At 45.6% G+C, this 14400-nt stretch overlaps 2 protein-coding genes across 7 annotated transcripts in view; both read right to left on the reverse strand.

Annotated features, from left to right (window-relative positions):
* CCDC138 (coiled-coil domain containing 138) overlaps positions 1-10074 on the reverse strand; it is a 34903-nt gene extending 24829 nt beyond the window's left edge. For 2 of the 3 annotated variants that reach the window (XM_031440997.2, XM_064481760.1), the window contains exons 1-6: positions 9946-10074; positions 9347-9404; positions 8675-8795; positions 6797-6921; positions 5488-5675; positions 2376-2534 (exon numbers count right to left, since the gene is read on the reverse strand). In XM_031440997.2, the coding sequence (XP_031296857.2) occupies positions 2376-2534; positions 5488-5675; positions 6797-6921; positions 8675-8795; positions 9347-9404; positions 9946-10038 (744 nt within the window). In that variant the 5' untranslated portion in view covers positions 10039-10074. Of the gene's footprint in view, positions 1-2375; positions 2535-5487; positions 5676-6796; positions 6922-8674; positions 8796-9346; positions 9405-9945 lie in introns of those variants that run through there. The other variant, XM_064481761.1, reaches the window with a different exon arrangement.
* A 1581-nt stretch (positions 10075-11655) lies between these two features.
* Positions 11656-14400, reverse strand: part of RGPD4 (RANBP2 like and GRIP domain containing 4) — a 51326-nt gene continuing 48581 nt past the window's right edge. For all 4 annotated transcript variants that reach the window (XM_064481763.1, XM_031441002.2, XM_064481762.1 and 1 more), the window contains 3 exons: positions 13220-13493; positions 12755-13089; positions 11656-12369 (listed from right to left, as the gene is read on the reverse strand). In XM_064481763.1, coding sequence (XP_064337833.1) covers positions 12064-12369; positions 12755-13089; positions 13220-13493 — 915 coding nt within the window. In that variant the 3' untranslated portion in view covers positions 11656-12063. The remainder of the gene's footprint in view (positions 12370-12754; positions 13090-13219; positions 13494-14400) is intronic.

The raw sequence follows: 14400 nt of genomic DNA on the forward strand, positions 1-14400 counted from the left end.
GGCACCTTTTAAATAAAGCAGTTAATTTTATACTTAATATGAACAGCAGACAGACTCCAAAGAGAAAAAAAATCAAGACTGAAGATGGAGGTCGCCGAGAATTTAAGCACTCATTCTTTTGCCCTGTTTGAAAATCCAATCATGAGGAAAAAGTTAGCTTTCTGCAGTCTTATTACTATATTAAATGACCCCTTAAATAACTTAGGCTATGGTTACACATACTATAAATATTTAAAAATTAGATTAATATTCTCACCACACAAATTTTCCCACATCCAGAAGATATGAAAAACATATGACACCGGGGGGGGGGGGGAGGGGCGGCAGACACAGCTCAGTGGCAGAGTGTGTGCTCAGCACACATAAGGTCCTAGGTTCAATCTCCCGTGCCTCCGTTTAAAAAAAAATTAAATTAAAAAAATAAAAAAACAAACAAAGTATACAACATGGGTTCCATTTCAAGGGTGGTGGGATAAGCCCACTGCACTCTACTTCTCTTTCTGATTATAACAAAAAACCGGAAAACCATACACAAAACACAAAAAGCAACCAACTGAGGAATGTCAAAGGGAAACAAAAGCAGGGAATTGGAGACAGGAGCGAACACCTGGAGAAGCAGCCCTCCAGGGGCTGAAGTTCCTCGGGCTTCGCTTCCCTTTTCTCTGGAGTCTCGCCCCAGCAGGCCCCAGTCACGGCTAATCGGACGGAGAGAAGCTGCTTTTCAGGGCTGGGAACCCAGGAAGAGGAGCCCAACGAGCTGAAGGGCGTGCTGAAACCCGGCTTGGCCCTGAGCTGGGGAAGGGGCAGAGGCCAGGGCGCAGTTTAAAAACAGGTGCCCCCACCCACTCAGCCAGCCACCCTCCGCCTCGCGCAGGCACATCAGAGACCTGAGCATCACAAGAAGGCCGAGAACCCGAGGCTCAGGCCGCCCAGTGGGGGCCACAGCACATGCCCTGGAGCAACAGCCCTGGCTCCAGAAACGGAGCAAGAGGCTCCGGCCCACATGGCGACAGACCAACTGGGCTCAGGGCTTCAGAAATCAGTGAAGACAACCAGCGCTCTCCAGGAGACTATGACAGGGTCCAGAATCTACACAGCATCATCCATAGAAGGTCCTGAAGACAAGCCAAAGGCCACCGGACACAGAGAACCAGAAAAATGGGACCAGGTTTCAGCAGAAACGCCAGCCCTGGACGCCCTGGAGTGGGTTTGTAACTGAATTCCATGAGGTAAGCACACGTGGACAGACACAAACTTTTGTTAGAAAAATGGAAATTGGACGTCGTGGAACTTTAAAATAGCAGAAACAAAGCATCCTCTAGATGAACTCAACAGCAGCACGGAACGAAAGGAGAAACCACGAGCAGAGCAGGCCCCGAAGGCCCCGCCGCGAGGACAAGGAGACGGACAGCCTCCAAACCGGAGGGCAGCCAGCACCCAGCACGAGTTGCCGGAGGCCGGGAGGAGGGGGAGCAACTGGAAGAGAAGAAACACCAGAAGGGGCATCAGCAGACATGCCCCTGATCTGGGGACAGACCCAAGGTTATAACTTCCAGACGTTTGGTGACGCTGACAGGACAGAATCAGGGAGCAGCAGGCAGACACATGCCGACACACCACTGCTAAATCCAAATGTGCACCGGCCATGCTGGCCTGACGCTCAGGGCCGGGCCACGGGGCTGACGGTGGTTGAGGGCACAACCAGGGGCACTAGGGACTCCCGTGCTGAGTACAAGACTGTGTGCACTTCTCAAAACAAACAAGGAATTCTACACTATGTAAGGCAAACACACACTGACACATGGCTTGATGTAAAACAAAGAACGATGCCAGACCAACCACGTGACATAAAAACACTGAATGTGATCATTAGGAAACAATCAGGCAAACAGGACACACCATACTCCACAGGACTGCTGGCCAGGAGTCTTCACAGAAAAGCCGCAAAAAAGCAGAAATGGTGATGCTGACTGCTCTAGATCCAGAGAAACCGGAGATTTACACAGATTTTGTCTAGTTCATTGATCAGAGAACAAAATAGAACAAAGACCAATAAAAGACAATTGGGGGGCCAACTGGGAAAGCGAATGTAGACTGTACGTGTTTATGAAGTTAATCACTTAATTAGCATTCTTTTCCTGTGAGATACTGTTGTGGAGAGTGTCCTAACTCCCGGGCAGTCACGCTCCTCCTGGGACTGAGGAAGGACTCAGGTGCTACGCTTGGACTTTTGCAACTTACCTGCAAATGGTCCAGAAAACGTGTGCATGGTTGGGGGGACGGAGAACAGGGACGTGGGGGACGTTAACAACCAGAGTCCAAACTCAGCGGAAAAGGGGAGGCATCTGACTCTAAAGTCAAGGCCAGGTAGTTACCTCCTTTATAATCTGGAATCTTGTAAGAACCTCTTCTCTGACACCTTTAATTTTACTCAAGGCAGTTTCATGTTGGAAAAGCAGCTGTTCTCTTTCAACCAGGAAACGTTCTCGCTTCTGAAGCTCTTCAGCGAACTCCTGCTGTGCTGTGGTCTCACACTGCATCAAAAGGCCAGACCTCAGTGTTTTTAGAATTCACCATAGTACACATTATCTTTCCTTCTTCACCAGGCAGTGCTCAGGGCCTCCGGGCAGCCGGCGAGACCGCAACCAGCAGCAGCTGGACTAGTGCAGCAGGAGACTTGCACAGGAACTCTGTCCTGCTGCAGAATGTGTGGACCAGACCCGAGAGCACCTGGTATCCCAGCAGTCAGTCCCCCAGCCCCCAGGCCCAGCCTCACCCTCGCTCCATGCCCACTTTCCTGCCTTCCTGGCCCCCCCAACCATGGCGCCGAGCAGACCCTTGTGCTGCCAGGGCCAGCTCCTGCCCCACCACCTCCACTCCCTCCTTCCAGTCCGCACGTCCTCTGCACCTGAATGGCCAGGTCTCGCTCCACCCCAGGAAGGAGAGGGCAGAGCGGGCTCTCAGGACACCCTGCCTTGCATGGAGACTGCCCCCATCCCCAAGCTCTCACACCTCGTCTGAAATGAGGTCTCTCTGGACCCCACCACTGATCTCCCCTCACAAACTCAAGAATTCCATCTACACTCGCTGAGCCCTCTTCCCGTCCCAGTCACTTAACCACTCCTCAATTTCCTTGAATCTGGCCTCGATCTCTGTCCCCTGCAGAGTGGCTTCCCCAGGGCTGAGTCTGTGGCTCGGTCCCCCTGGGTCTCCTGGTCTCTCAGCAGCATCTCATCCTCTGCCCCTTCCTTCCGGCTTAAAGGGCCCCTCTGTCGGACCCCCTACTCCCTCGGCCATGGTGTCCATCCCCCCAGCAGGCTCGGCCTCCTCACTGCCCACCCTTCAACTACTAATGAATGTTCTTTGGGATTCAGCCACTTTCTCTCTGTCCACACTCACTCACTTGGTTCCATCCAGCCTAGGGCTAAAACCACTGTGTCCGAGACAAGTGCCTCCAAGCTCTTTCTCCCAATCTCCAGACTCAAGTCCAAACGGCCCACTTACATCCCAGCTGCATGCTGTCAGGCAGCACAACATAAACACACCCAAAATTCAACTTAATCACCCCAACGAGACAGCACTCCACACCTGCTAAGATGGCCTGACAGTGACAAGTGTCCTCGAGGGCAGGGAGGCCGGGAGCCCCATGCACTGCCGGTGGGGCTGGAAACACCACAGATGGCTACCGCCCGACCCAGGACTCCACTCCCAGGAGAGATGACAGCATTACGCCCACACAAAACTTCAACACGAATGTTCACAGCAGCGTTAGTCATAAAAGTCACAAAGTGGAAACAGCCCACATCCTGCCCCTGGGAGCACAGATAAGGAAAACGTGGCGCACCCGTGTGAACGTCACTCAAGGTTTGGATGCGCTGCGGCCTGGACAAACCCTGAGGACACCTGCCCGCACTCTCTCTGCACCGCCTCCGACACATCACGCCAAGTCCCAAGTAAGTCTCCCATCTACTCGCTTGTCTCTCGGCTGCCACCCCATTCCACGTAACCGCTCACTGGAGTATCCTGTCCAAGTTACCAACTTCCACACCTGCCCCCTCCACACCATCAGTCTCAGCTCACCTTCATTCAAGCCATTTCTCAGTTACCCACCACACTTCCCTACAGTGAGCATGACGCCAGGCCTCGGGGCCTCTCCCACTAGAATGTCTGTCTATAATGTGCCCCTTTGCCGGGCAGACCCTACCCTCCTTCAGCGTCTGACCTCTTGGAAATGCCTTGCCTGACCTCTCCACCCACCCCAATTGGGTGTTCCTGCTGTAACTACACTGTGCACTTAAACTTATTAACTATATGGGACTTAATGATTCCCTTCCAATAAACTATGCATGGCAAAGACCATATATAATCTATTCACATCTATATACACAGCACTTAGCATGAATAACCATATTAACAGGTGTTCAAATATTTGCTGAATGTATGAAATCACGTAGCATAACAAGAATGTATATATTTAATAATTAACAAATAGAAGACCACAAAGTAATTTTTAAAGTCACATAAAACTACAGATTAATTAAACCAGATTAATCCACTGCATTTCATTTTTTAAATTAAATATTTATACTTCATGTGCTTGCCATGGATGAGATATATCCTTAGGATCCTTTTTTTTTAATCCCATAAAGCATTACCGAAGACATCTTCCTAGTGCACTGTTTTTCACCCTGGCACTCCTCTGCCTGAGTTTCCACTATCTTCTTTCAGTATCAGACAGGCTGATAAATTCACAATCTGATAAATCACTCTTTTCCAAAAATCTCTCACCTCCAATTCCTCATACCTAGAATGTCCTCCCCACTGCTCTCCTCTTTAAATTCTACCTTTGGGTCAAGTGACCAAGCTAAGTCTCTCCCTGAACTTTTCCATTATTTTAGGCCAAAAAATCTTCTGAAATGCTATGGTAATTATAATCTGAATTATTTAGACAAAATGAGTTACTGATTTTTAAAAACTGTTTATTTCATCTGTATAAAAAGACTTTCAAACAGAAATTGTTCCTATATATGCTTTTGCTTCCTTCTGTAGTCCCACCTCCTGGACACTTGATGAATACACAAATTACATCCTTTAGAAACAACCACAACAAAAATCCCAGGGAAGACAGATAAAGTGATATAGACTGGATAGAGACTGAACCAGAGAACTTCCTACTTATGGGTATTTAAAACAAATGACTCTAGAAGACCTACTTCAAAAAGCACACTTTACCAGCAAATTTTACTTCTTAAGCAAGGATGGGATGGCACGGGAATAAACACAAAACACCACCAGCCACACTCCTCTCTCAGCCAGCTCTGCCCTGCTCCACAGGAGCTCTGAGGCACTGCGAGGGCTCCTGCCGACCCTGTCTGGCTGCACTGATCTAAAATAACTGAAACCAGATACCTCACACTTGTATTTTCTAAATGTTCACTGCTTACAACAAAATATTTCAGAATTCCCAATTCAGCACCGAGTGCCCACCTGCAGTTTCTGGTGGATGTGAAACAGTTCATCGTATATCTGGTTGATCTGATGAGGAAGCACACTCTGCCTGTTTGATGCCTTGGATCCCGGGGATGGGGCCTGCCTCGCAGGGGAGACACTTGCATTACTACAACAGTCAGTCCAATTTCTTGAATTTGAGGCCAAATTTGTTGGCCAGGCAAGTGCTAAGAAAATAAAACTTAAATTAACAACTTCCTTAACTTAGTTTTAAATATCCTTAGATTGAGTAATCTTCAAGAAGAATTACTTTACATATAAATTACAGTACTGTTTACCAGTTTCAAGTATTATATGCAGAAAGAATGATATAGCAAATCTTAACATTTAGAAAAGTTGGGTGAAGGCTATTCAGGAATTCTTCGTGTTCGTTTTGCAGCCTCTCTGTAAACCTGAAATTATTTTTAAAATGAGTGCATGAAAACACTCGCAGATTAATCGCCTCGGCTGAGAAATGGAAAGTTACCTCGAAACCCCCAACCACACTCCCTTCTCTTCCTTGAACCAAAATTAACTACTAACCCACAGTGTTTAGTCACTGTTTTATTTCTTTTTAATTTTTACTACTTACGTTAAAAGTTTTGTCTTCCCTTTTTTAAACTTTATATAACATCTGTAATCAAATAACCATACAACTATGAAACGCTGTAATTCCTTCCATTAAATAATATGTTCTAACGACAGAATCAGGTCACAAGCCCTCCCGGCTTCACTGCTTATGGTTTGCATGCTGGCACCGGCGCAGACCGCGCACAGACGCCATGCGGACACACGCCCGGCCCCGGAGAGCAAGTGCGTGGTGTGCAGAAGAGGCGTCCCAGGGCTCCCCGTGGGGCCAAGGGGGGCGGACGTCTCTTTCCCTGAAATCCTGACAGAGCCAGGACAGGCAACCAGGGACAGAGAGCAACTCCTTGCTCAGGGCAAGGGAAGCCAGACCTCCAGTGGTCTGGACCATCTTCCAACAGTGTTGAAGGGTAAGCCACGTCCCACCTGAACCTCAGCACTTTCTAACAAACACTGACATAAAAAAGAACTGAAGAAATTATGAAAATATTCAGTTGATTGTGAACTTACTTTGGTAAGTTTTGAGAGTGTACAAATCCTACTGGAAAATGATGGCGTTTTACTCTTCTGTGGCTCTATGACAGTGACCATCTCAGGGCTTTACAAAAATTCACTCAGAAACAGCTTACAGAGAACCATGCAGTCACCGCAGGGTGGGCCTCATGTGTTCTACTTGACAGAGTTACTATTTAAATGACTGTTCTAAAGCGAATATTTCTCTTACCCTTTTCTATTTCTTTAAACGGCTGCTCATTTACTTTGGAGGCATTAACCCTGTGGCCATTCCCAATTAACTCTTCTGTTTTCCGCTGCTTCCAATCTCGGAAAGGATCCAGTTCATCATCTAGGCTTTAAAGAAAATTCTATCACAGCCTCTGGACAGCATTTAAAGAAGACAAGATTGCCTTTCAAATAGCAGCACAACTGAGAAAAAAGTAACAAGTAAATATTTTTTAAAATGCAAAAGGAAAAATTTTACAGTACCAGTCACATGGGGGAGGGTATTGCTGCCAGGTCTAATTTCAGTAAAAGAAGTAATGTTTAAGGTCAGGACGCTGAAGTTAAATGACTGACAGGTAACAACGAGCAGAGGTGAAGCAGAACTAGAATCCCAGGCATCCTCTCCAAAAAGACCATCTCAAAGTTGCCATTTCTGGAGCAGCACTGTTCTAAAGGGATATGCTGCAAGTCACGTAAGATAATTTAAAATTTTCTGGCAGCCACATTTAAAAACATAAAGAGACGTGACATTTTAACAACATATTATATTTAAGCCCCTATATCTAAAAGGTTATCATTTTAACATACAATCACTATTAAAAAATGAGATATTTTACATTCTTTTATCCACCTTTAAAAATCTAGTGTGTATTTTACAATTACAGGACATCTCAATTCAGATCAGCCGCGTTTCAAGAACTCAACAGACACCTGTGGCCTATGGCTACTGTGCTGGGCAGGTCTGTAATTCCTGGGATTGTGAAAAAACTGTCCAATGTTATAAAACTTTCATAGTCCAAAATCTTCAAATTATAACTTGGAATTTTACCCAGATCATTTATTTTAAAAATGATAAAACTATCAGTTAAACATAAGAAAGTAATTTCCATGAATTCATAATTATCTTCAAGCAATTTTCACTTTCCTTCCTCTATATTCAATTCACCCCATGTCCAAATCTTCACTCCAGACCAATTATGTGACTCTCTACTGCCAAATGCAACAGCAGAAGGAACGACAACAGTGCTAAGGGCACACGTGAGTGCCTTTCTTGGTCCTGAGGGCGGTTCTAAGTGCCAAATGCTCTATGTGGATTAATTCCTTTAATCAGAGGATGAAGCAACTCAGTATCAATCACAATAATATACATATGTTTTAGGCAGTTGTTTCTTTCCCTCCATAATCATGCCAGTGCTTCATTTTGTGTTACGTACACCTCTTCAGGGTTTAACATTATTCCAAAATGTGGATCCCTCTTGACACCTAAGCATTTCCTTCTGCCACATATTTCTGACACTTAATATTCAACCAAGAACTTAATTTCACCTTAGCTTCTAGTGTTTTGACCTCCTCTTCATCACTGCTGACCCCTTCCCACCCGGCAGCATATCACACATACTTTTCAGGTACCAACACCACAGGCTGACTTCTTCATCTCTCTCAACCACCTGAAACTCAGTGCTCACCACACCAGGAGACACACAACACAGACTGACCTGAATATTGCTGCCTAACAAACTTGTATTCATTTTTATCCTAGTACTCTTTTTTTTTCTAAAAAAAAAAAAGAAAAAAAAAGTACAGTCTTCATTTGGGTCCTGGATGAATAAACACACAAAAGTAATTTTTCATTTATCATACTGTGTAAATCGCTTTCCATGAAGCCGGCAAACCTCATGCTATGTTTGTGCAGCTGTTAAAGAGATTCTCAGAGACAGTCACTCGGTCTCTTCAACTACTCCCCAGGCTCCAGGCCGCTTATGCCTTCTCTCAGGGAAAGGCAAACACGCAGCGTCTTTACCTTTCCTCAGTTTTCCAGGATGCTCTGGGATTGGGGGGGCGGGGTGGAGAACAGCACCAGCAAGGACCCAGGGCATCTTACCATCTCTCAGGTCTGCGCTGGAGGGAACCACAGAGGGTTGCTGGGCCCCACGTCCTTTCACCAGAACCACATTTTAATGGTGAACCAACTTTATCTCCACATGAGTAGATATCGAAATCAACTGTTAAAGAAAACAGCAGATGTTACTCATTAAGCTCAGATACTAACAACGTCATTCTAGGTTCCTAAAGGTAAGAGAGCAAAAGTACTTAAGAGAGCTCTTATCTCTATGTCTCCCTAATGCAAACTTCTAGAAAACAAGCATCAAATCTTATATTTAAATAGTTAAATAGCACTTTGCTGCTTACAAAATACTCTTTCATCCACTCCTGCAAGGAGGCTGGGAAGCAAGTAGAGAAGATGCCTTTAACTCTAAAGTCTAGGAACCAAAGGACCAGAGATGTTAAGTGAACTTTCCCAAGTAACACAAGCAGAAAGTGAGCGGAAATACTAAAATTCAGGATCCAGCCTTCCTGCCTCATCTCCACATCCCACCACTCCTCAATCGTTCACCACGTTATTTCTTCCCTTTGAGTGTTTCGAACATTAAATGCAGGATAATCACCCACATCTGATGCAGTTTAAGAACGAATGAGCACCTCCCCAATAAGACGCTGAGAGATAGGTCCTAAACACGCGTGGGTGCGGACACCTGGGGCCCCGCTGGCCTACCTGGGGTGCGGGGAGGCCGCCTCTGATGCTCTGCGCGGTCGGAACACCGACGCCCCGGCTGAAAGAGAGCGACAGTCGCAGTGATCTTAAGCTGCCCGACCCTGCCCCAGCCCCGCACAGCCATCCTGGTGCCCTCACCGCCGACCCCGACCCCGACCCCGCACAGCCAACTCCGTCCCCCCAAAGCCCACCCAAGCCCCGCATAGCCATCCTGGTCCCCTCACCGCCAACCTCGGACTCGCACAGCCGACTCCGTCCCCCTAGAGCCGAACGCCGTCCCGCCACAGCCCAACCCAACCTCATTCGCCTAACAAAGCGCCGGGTCCAAGGACAGAGACCACCACCCCAGACCCACCGGGCCACGCGCCTGCACCTTCGGCGTGACACCGGCTCCGACACGCCGCTTTGGGCGAGGACAAAGGCGGTTCTGACCAGCACGCAAGTCACCACCGGGAGCCCGCTCCCCGCAAGCGCACGCCACCGCCACCAGGGAGCCCGCCTCACGCCGACGCCCCTCAGCCCCGCGCCCACACGCCCCGACCCGCAGACCTGGCGACCCGCCGACCTGGCACGCACCGACAGGCAGGGCGGGGCCTCACCTCGGCGGGACAGCCGCCCCCGAGTCCGTAGCGGCTTTTGAGGCGCTCCACTACTAGGTCCTGCCCGGGCGGCTTCACGACCCTCGGCTCCATGGCCGCGGCCGCCGTCGTCTCCGCGGCAACGGCGTGCTGCGGGGCGGGGCGGGCGCAGCGGATGTGCGTCACGACGCACACACGCACTCACGCCCCGCCCCCGGCGCCGTGGGCCGTCTGTGCTCCCGGGCCCTGGCGGCGCGAAGCGGGAAGGCACGGTGCTTTCGCTTCCTTTCTTCTTTTCTCTCCTTTCTGCGTGCCTGGCGCTGCGCGACTGCTCCGCGTCCCGCCGGGTCGGGCTGAGGCGCCGTCCTTGGAAGCCCTTGCGATCACTAGTACTGGAGAGTCGGTTTCGGTCAAAGCAGCCGTTTCCGAGCCTCTCCAGTCATCGTTCTGCACCGCGGAAATCGTGCACTCGGCGCAGGAAGCCTCTCGAGTGCAGCTGTCTTTACTTGGGATCTGCTCTGAACCCGAGACAGGGGGTCCGGGGTCCCAGCCGAGAGGCTTGTATTTCACAGGTTTCCGAGGAAGCCGGCTTTTCTCAGCAGACGTGCGCGCACACACAGACATGTGTACACACGCGTACACATGCACACACAACACATACACATACAGCTATGCGTACATATACATGTGCACACAGATACACATGGGTACACATACACATACGCGTACACACACACACACACACACACACACACACTGCGTTTGGCCCACCGTCCTCTTTAAGGCTCAGGACCACCGGCCGCTCCTGCACGAGCCCCGTGACACCCTCCTCTCCTCTGCCCCGCGCTGAGCAGGTGCTCATTACAGGAGCCACTTTGCAGCTATTTTCCAAATCCCCAGCAGTGCCATCAAGCCCGATGTGTCACCAAACACAACGAGGTGACGTCACGGGAAGAACACAGGAGGGCAGAGGGCACCACTGGCAGCGACTAGAACCCGAAAACGCACTCTAGATTCTCTGCAGTTCTGCACTGAGCAGGCCGGTGACACCGTCCCCCGTTTCGGTCGAACTTTTGACACACGCCATTTCCGAGTGAGTTTTTCGTGTACACCCAACTCGAAAACAGGCACCTCTTTGGGAGCTCTGGGAATTATGCAGCAGTGTGAGTTTACCGACCTAAATTATCCTCCGCACTTTGGTTAAAAGATGAACAAATAACTAGATGCACAAGTAATTAATTTTTTAAAATGTCATGGCTGTTAACAATTGTCACTTTATTTTTGCTACAAAATTCACCAGAAAAAGGTACTGCAACAATCTAGTATAAAGCAAATCTTTAACCAAAAAACATGGTATAGACCTTTTAAAAATACTCATACTTTATCACAATAACTGCAAGGAAAAATTCAAGTTCTGTCAGAACCAAGCTGCAGTTTGAGGTAGTAGAAACAGATGACAGAAAGGCTTAAAAAAATCTTTAAGTAAATAACTTGTTTAAAATGTAAAAATTAATTAAATACCTTTGAAAGGGAACAGGAAACTAAATATCATTTTAAGGAAAGAAGGTACTCTGCTGAAAAGTTAATTCAACTACACAGGAGGTGCAGGAAGTTAAAGAAGAGCACTTTGGTTACGTTTCTACCCTCTGTGGCTCTACCATTCATAAGTGACTCTCTGCAAAAATGAGCACACCAATAGTTAAAATTACCAAATATATTCCAAGTCTAAAATAAAACTTATCCAAGTCATGGTCCCTTTATTCAAACAGTAAGTATATCCATGCAGGAAGTCCAGTATCTTAAAAGAAATTAAAATTAAATTGCATATGTCATATTCCTTCAATAGTTTGAGAAGGTCTATTGCTTTTAACAAGATTAGTATTACTCCATTTTAATACAGATGTCAGGAGTACATAAACACAAGTACACCTGAAATACACCAGTGTTTAAACTTTTATTTCACACCATGCAAGGTCAATTATAGCACATTAAAAAGTGACCACAGCTATAAGCTGCAATTTTACATTTATACATTGGAAACGTCCATTTTCAAAAGCTGAACATAATTATCATATTGTCATAACAGCTAAGCTTCAATTCAACAGTTTATACAGGTAAAATTCACTATGAAAAACAAATTTATATCTGTCCACATTCTGTGATGATAATTCTTTGACTAACAGATCCTTTAGGAGAACCAAATGATTCAATCTTTTTCACAGTATCCATGCCATCCTTAACAAACCCAAATACTACATGCTTAAAGTCCAAATTTTCTGCTTTTTTCAGTGTTATGAAAAACTGAGAATTATTGGTATCCCGGCCTCGATTGGCCATGGATAGTAAGCCAGGACCAGTATGTTTCACCTTAAAATTTTCATCTTCAAATTTATCTCCATAAATGGACCGTCCTCCAGTTCCATCGTGTTTGGTGATATCTCCCCCCTGAAAAAAAGATTTCAATTAACAGGAATCCCAAATAAAATGTTACAACAGATACAGAATTAACCACTAAAGGATAGGTCCTAAACACTCAGCTTCTTTGAGAATGTAGTTTAAAAACTAAGAAAATATCCATTTGTGAAAGAAGACAAAAATGAAAAGCTCTTTTTCCCACCCTCAATTTCTAGCAGGTTCAAGATATTAGAAATATAAATGACTTTAGGCTGAAAGTACTTGTGAGGATAGAAGTTGGGGTGGTGACAACAATTGATATGTGGAAAAGCTAAGAAGTTGTCTAAGAAAATTACAGGAAAGGAGAAACACTCAAATTTCCCAGCTGGTGTGCTGGACTCTCTAGACTCAACTGTGAGGTACAGTTCAGACTTACCTGGCAAATAAAACCTGGAATTACTCTGTGAAAAATGGAGTTCTTGAAACCAAAGCCCTTCTCTCCAGTGCACAGTGCTCTGAAGTTCTCAGCAGTTTGAGGAACAATGTTTGAAAACAATTCTATGGTTATACGTCCTAGAGGTTCATCTTCTGCACAAACATCGAAAAACACTACAGGGTTTGTCTCTTTTGACAATTCTGCTGCCAATGACACCTGTCCTTTCTGGAGTTTCAGTAAATTCTGTTGACATTCTTCAAATTTTTTCTTAAAACAATCGGCCATTTCTTTAGTTTTAAATCTCACTGCAAGCTGTTCCACTTTGGCTTCTCCATCTATTAAACAGCAACAAACAAAACAGTAAACTTAGTGTTTAAAAAAAAAGTTACAAATGGTTTTACCTGTTTGCTATAGATTTTAGAAAAATTCAAAAAACAGAAAGTAGCATTTGAGAATAGAGCTCACCAGCATAATCTGAGGCAGTCCAAACTAAAGCATTGTTAGAAACATTCAAGGGTTTCAGTTCCATGGTTTTGGTGATGACGTGGTTTGCGCACACTTTGAAGACCTGGTCTCTTCTCATGAGGATGCGGTAGTAGTTCTTCATCGTGTGCCACAGGATCTTTATGTCTCCAACGCCACGCTCCTTCCACTGACTGACCTCTCGATCCCACCTGTAAAGTTTGGCTCTCTCTTTAAATAAAATTTCTTCATCTTCTTCTCCAGATTTTACTTCTACCTGTGATAGGAGGCGAAATTATCTATGAGCTGCTGCTTATAAAATATCCCATAACAAATCCCAGAGATCCAAATTCCTTAAGATACTGACATGAACAGAATTTGAAAACAGCTAACATCCTAGGGCTACAAATACAGCTAATTTGGATCAGGAAGGAAAGTCCCGATTTGCCATTAAATATTTTCCTCTTATGCAGTTTTATTCTTCATTTTGGAAAGTCCTTTTACAGGGGAGGAGAGGTTTCAAAAATGTGTTTGTTCTTCAAGAGAAATATTATTCCCTACTGACTGAGGATGAACCTGATAAAAGTAATTTGCCTAAAACAACATTCTTGTCCAGAAAAAGAATTTACTTTTTATTGAAAGGACTGTGGCAAGTATGAGGTTTTTTTTTGCCCCTAGAATTGTTACGAAAACAAACATTAAAAAAATTAACTTTTTCCCTATATGGCATATACACACACACACACACACACACAGTGGAACACCACCTTAGCCATAAAAAAGAATGAAATAATGTCATTTGCAGCAACATGGATGGACCTAGAGATTGTCATACTAAGTGAAGTAAGTCATAAAGAGAAATATATGATATTGCTTATATGTGGAACCTAAGAAAATGATACAAATGAACTTACTTATAAAACAGAAACAGACTCATAGAAAACAAACATGGTTACCAAAGGGGAAGGGGGGAGGGATAAATTAAATCTGGGATTAACAGATACACATTACTATATATAAAAAAGATAAACAGGACAGAGGGTGGGAAGGGATAGACTGGGATTTCAAAATTGTAGAATAGATAAACAGGATTATACTGTATAGTACAGGGAAATATATACAAGATCTTATGGTAGCTCACGGAGAAAAAAATGTGACAATGAATATATATATGTTCATGTATA

This window comes from Camelus dromedarius, chromosome 33 (genome assembly GCF_036321535.1).
Source record: "Camelus dromedarius isolate mCamDro1 chromosome 33, mCamDro1.pat, whole genome shotgun sequence".
In the NCBI taxonomy this organism is placed as follows: Eukaryota; Metazoa; Chordata; class Mammalia; order Artiodactyla; family Camelidae; genus Camelus; species Camelus dromedarius.